Below are 5,600 nucleotides of genomic sequence, written 5' to 3' on the forward strand. Positions count from 1 at the left end.
CCAAGTGCCCTTCAGACCGTTCATACCGTTGTGTTTTGTTGGTTAGGAATCAATATTTTTTTGTAAAAAAACACCCAATCTATATATTGAAATAACTGTGTCCATGGTCCTACATTTTATTCTGAACGTGGCTTTAATGCTTTACAGAGAAGGCTGGTTTGGCACAGCTCCACTGGCTATTTTTCTCGAGCAGAGAGGTCACTATTGTTCTCTTATTTTGCATCCTGTTCTTGGTTTCACCTGTTGTTCTGCCTGACACGGCAAAAACAGCAGGCATTTTCTTTCTCAGCTGTACATAGGATTTTTAATTTGCTCTCCGAATGTATGTTGTTACAGTGCTTCCGCTAATTAGTGCAGGAACGTCACATGTATGTGGAGGTCAGCTTAAAAAATACCTATGAAAAGCTGAGACAGAACAGCCCCTGCTTTCCTTGGAGTACAAGAACTAAAATGGAGAATCTGCGTTGGGGGAAACCCAATCCCTGACTGATTGATTGTTTTTCAGTGCCTTTTTAAAGAAACACAAATTTTATTTTTCCAAAGCACAAGAGAGGAAAGAGTTTGGTGACCTGGGTGAGTTCCTGTATACCCACATGGCTAATACAGCAGGAGTTTTTCAACTCATTTCCATTTTCTTTTCTTTTCTTTTTCCTTTCAGATCGTGTTGAAAGGACAGTCCAAACTGCTGCAGTCAGGCTTCCTGACAAGAAGTTGCTTTTGAGAGGAAAGAGCGATAGTGCTTTGCTGTCTTGTCAGCAGAATTTCTGACAACTCCTAGACCCCATTTGCCCTCACAGCTGGGATTTTACCATCCCAAAACAGATATTTGCCACTTCCTGCTTTGATACAAGACAACGTGTGAATTGCAGCTGCCAGCCGCATTATTCAAGGGCAAGGACTGCTGCTTTTTAACTGGACATAAAAAAACAAACACGCTGGGATGGCCAGGAAACAGAATCAGAAAGGTAAGATCCATGTGAAACGTGACTTGCTCAGAGCCAATAAATATAAGTATTGATTGTGAAGCCATCAGTTAGGAAAATAGAGTATTGTTCTCCCCAAACTCACTCAAGTATGACAATGCAGTGGGGCAGCACTTCATGGGATCCAGGTAGTTCATGTCCCTGACGGCATCAGACTCCAGGCAGAGCCAGTGTGATGTGAATATTGCGCTGCTTGGAAATAACACCAGAGAGTTTGTCTGATTGTTTTGGGTCTGCAATATCAACGCTCTTTTGCTGGGATATAATTAACACCAATGCAACGTTCTCTTCCTCTTGCCAGTTTGAGTTTGAAGCAATGTCCAGACCACATAGTGAACTTAATGAAGCGTTTAGACCAATCACTGTTTGGTTGGATGTTCCTATTCACTTGCATAACGAGAAGCAAGCTTATTTCCAACTGAAGCAGCATGACGCGTTTGCACAGTCTTTACATGCAACTAAAATAGTCGTGGAGACTCACTGTGGTGTGCACGTAACAGTTTCTCAGAGTTAAAGGGATACCAGCTGCTTGAAATCCAATCCTTTCTTTCTTTAAAAAAAAGGGTTAACATTCCTGTCTGGCAGTTGGCCTGCCCTCAGATCTCCCTGCCAATTTGCGGGTTGGTTTTTTGTTTTTTGGGTTTTTTTAAATATTGGTCAATATTTTTTTTTTTTTTTTTCAATGCTACGTCCTCTGCTTGCTCTGAAACCAGCTAGACACGGTGTGCTGTCAGATACACAAGGGAAATGGCTTGAAACCCTAGAGAGAGCCTTTTCCTTACATTTACAGCTTGCACAGGCAGGTGTGGGCCTGCGTAAAGCCCATTGAAAGCAGAGCTCCATGCAGAGGCAAGAGTCCACCTCTGTGTCTCGGGTGGCAGGATCGGGGCCTTAAGTTTCAAATAGCAGTTGGGAAAGACTTTCAAACCCAGACACAGTGCTTTTGTTGGATCATGGCTTTTCAATATATATATATATATATATATATATATTTTATTTTTTTTACCACTTCCTGCATATGTAGTTAAACCACAATACCACACGTTGTCCAAGATTCAGGATATCAGCTGAAGTCCCCTCTCCGTGGCAGTGCCCTCCTTCTCAGTTGTACGGTGCTTCATCCGGACCTCCAAGGATCACTTCTGAGAAGAAGAAAATAGGCTAGCTGCTGTCCCGGTACTTAAGGGTTAGGAATTATTGCCTAAGTGGTGTTTTCTGGTCCTGTTATTCAAAATGCTGTGCAAATTGTGTGGTGTGCTGAAACTCTAAAGAGGTCCCCAGTTTTGGTTGCTAGTAGCTACCTCCTAGGAATCAGCATGAAACCACCAAATAGTTTCACGTTGACCACTGAACAGATGTCAGAGTTCTGGTCGCCACCGCTCTGCGCTGGATTCCAACCAGAGGCCAGTTGAAATATGACGTCTCGGAGCTGAGATCCAAAAGTGCAATAAAAAAGTGGGCCTGTTATTCTCGTAGAATATAGGCTGCTTTGAGGAAAAGGCTTGCTCTCTGTCTATGGTACTCGAACGCCACAATTTGGCCCTCAGACTTAGCTTCGTTTATCAAGCGTCATCCTAGGTTTTCAAGTTGGCTGGGCATTATTTGTTCCCAGCAACTAAATTTCAGGAGTGCTCGTCATACAAAGCCTGACAAACTGTTGCAGGCCGAATGGTAGTTCCCCTATTACTTTGGAAGTCCTGGAAGATGCTAATACTGCCTTAAGTGTGATGGCATTAGTAAGCTCCACTGTAATATCTGGAAATTAGTGGCACGATTGAATAGATGATGGCGGTGAGTGACATCTCATTCACCATTATGAGCTCCCTTGCCATTTTGTGACTGCATGTGTTTGTATCTCTGCAGCAAGATTTGTTTGTATCCAGGAAAACAAAGGTCAACTGAGAAATAAATGACTAACGAGCGTGTGGGGAAAATCAGTCTGATTTGTGAAAATGCTAAAATTGATTAGGGATGAGCTGATGTTTTTGTATGAAGAGAGCGATCCTCGCTAATAGAAGCCTAAAGATCAAATTTGTGTACCATTGTTTGGTACTCTTGGAAGAGTCGATGACTACTGTTCTTCCTTTGAACTTCTTATTTCAAAGTATTGGAGCCAGAACATCTTTATTGAGAAAAACGAGTTTGCTTTCTCTGTCTGAAATATACCTACACAACAACAACAAAAAATCTACGGAAGACAGCAGACAATTTGTACTTGGCTGTTAAAATACCCTCTGGTTCTGGTCTTCTATTGCTTGAGGCTGACACCTGTTTAATGAACATCCTGATCCTGCAAACATTTATACACACGCTCCATCCACATTTCATCTGGACTCCTCGTACTGGCCTCAATCCTTAGCTAAACTTTCTCCATGCAGTAGGTTTAGTTCTGTTTGTTCCTGATGGCAAGCTCCTCCAGTCTCAAATCAATACTTGCGCCACACTCTCATCGCTTCTCAAATATCGAGGCATTCTTTTCTCCCTAAACTTCAAATGGACAAAGCCTCTCTAAGGTTAAATCATGAGTATGGCTTGTTTGAAAGGGCAGAGGATGGTGGCAGGGGGCAAACCAATTGAAACCCCCCAGTCCTGCCTGCTTCCTTATAGATCCCAGACAAATAGGCTTTCCAGTGGTTTGGGCAAGCTGCTGAGAGGGCACGTCTACACGTGCACATTTACTGCGCAGTAAGTGAAAATTACTGTGCAATACAGGCGACATCTACACACGCACACCTGTACTGTGCCATAAATATAGCAGCTTATGCCGACTTGATCATAAATTTAATACCTGTATCATGCAGTTATAAAATTTATGCCTGATTAGTTACTGTGCAGTAACACACATATAGGTGCCTTACTGCTCAGTGTGTCTGGACTGACTTGGGACTAGCTTTAGTTCCAAATCAATCCACGTGCAGCATTCCAGCACTTTAACACCTGTACGTATAGACGCTGGTCTAAACTCAGTTACTGTGCAGTAATTTACTGCGCAGTAAATGCACATGTAGACCAACCCAGAGTGTAGCAGTCAAGCATAGCATGTACAGCCACCTAGAACTAGACGAGCTATGAACAGAATGAAGGAATTTTGGGTTGTACACACAACATTTTTAACCTGTTGCTTAGATCCAGCTCATTAAGCAGAGCTAAAATATCGTGTCTTTTCTAGATTCTTGTATCCCACATGTGACGCGCCTGTCGCGCAACATGGAACCTGCTTAACCTGAACATGCACATGGTGCTTTCCTTTCACACACCGCTGACGCATGCAAATGGCCACCTGGTTTAGTTTTGCACCTAATTGTCTCCACATCGTGTGATCCTGTCCTGGGTCCCAAAGCAGTTTCTTCTGCCTCGATCCCCGCACGGCTATCAGGAGTGGAGAGGTATCAAATACATAAATGGAGAGTAGTTCAGGATAGCTGAGTTCACCTCTTTCTTTGAATTAGCATTTGAACCCAGCATAGTCTTTTCTTGCTTGTACACATTGACTCTTAGCTGTATGGTGGGAAAACTACAGGGGCACGTTGCAGAGAGGAAGGGAAGTAGTTACTTATGGGGAACTTCAGGGAGCTGCAGGTTTGTGGCTTGATGGAAACCCTGAACCCTAGATAAGGGGCCCTGGCTAGGTGCACAGCTAGGTGCTCGCATGGGGAACCTACAGGGGATTGATGAATCTTGAACATAAATGGGCAGGGATAAAAGCCTCATGGTTCTGTATTGTTCGGGGTATCGAGGATGGCCACCCTCACCTCTTTGCACTAAGTTAAGATGATGGCCTGCTTGAGCCTATCCTGTCCTGTTTGAGTCCTGACTGAAGCTTCAGTCATACCCTGTTTTATTGTTTGCTTGTAATATTATCGGAGTCAACAGAGATTTCAACTCCTTTATAAAAACCCTGGTCAGGAAAGGGATATTTTTATGCTCTGGCATGCTTAGGAGTTCCTTTTTCCTCAAACCCCACGCCCCCATCCTTGGCTTTCTAATAGAGCGTCAGCGAGGACTATTGAAAGATTTGTAATAGGATCTATAACTATTTTTAATAATGCAGCAGTTTTGAAACCAAATCAGACGCCCACCTGTTTCTTTCATTGAAGCGCCACAGAGCAGAGGAATCACCCAAACTATCCAAAGGGCTATTTTAAAAATCTTGTGAAAGCATGCATGCAAAGTGCAGGCAGAGAGGCACTTTGTACTCTTGGAAGATTTCTGAATTATTTAGAGCTTCTTTTACTGAAAGACATGCTGCAAAGAAACCAGTCCAGCCTCTTGTCCAGTCACATCATCCATCTCCATTTGCAGTGTAACTTCTTGGGTCCAGATGTAGGACCGTCTTTGGCTTATACTGAATGTTTCAGTTCAACTTGTGACTAATTTATTCCCGGTGGAACTGCTTAGGATTCAAAGGAAAAACGCTTTCAGTGGCGTTAACTGTCTGGGTAAATATTTTGAATAGTTAGGTGGTTCTGCTGATTCACTGCGGTCTGAAGTAATAGATTTTTTTTTCATTATTATTATTTAATGCCAAGGTCCTTCTTTCCCCTTCCTTTTTCAGTCTGCCCTTGCTAAAGTGTTCTGCTCTGTACTTTCTCATCAGGTGGAAATGCAGAGCAGGAA

At 43.0% G+C, this 5,600-nt stretch overlaps 1 protein-coding gene across 4 annotated transcripts in view; it reads left to right on the top strand.

The window, feature by feature from the left end:
• SPATS2 (spermatogenesis associated serine rich 2) overlaps nucleotides 1–5,600 on the top strand; it is a 33,627-nt gene that overhangs the window by 5,308 nt on the left and 22,719 nt on the right. For all 4 annotated transcript variants that reach the window (XM_006035196.3, XM_025191365.1, XM_014525483.2 and 1 more), the window contains exon 2: nucleotides 659–965. In XM_006035196.3, coding sequence (XP_006035258.1) covers nucleotides 941–965 — 25 coding nt within the window. In that variant the 5' untranslated portion in view covers nucleotides 659–940. The remainder of the gene's footprint in view (nucleotides 1–658; nucleotides 966–5,600) is intronic.

The sequence above is a fragment of the Alligator sinensis genome, unplaced genomic scaffold (assembly GCF_000455745.1).
Source record: "Alligator sinensis unplaced genomic scaffold, ASM45574v1 scaffold1065_1, whole genome shotgun sequence".
Taxonomy (NCBI): Eukaryota; Metazoa; Chordata; order Crocodylia; family Alligatoridae; genus Alligator; species Alligator sinensis.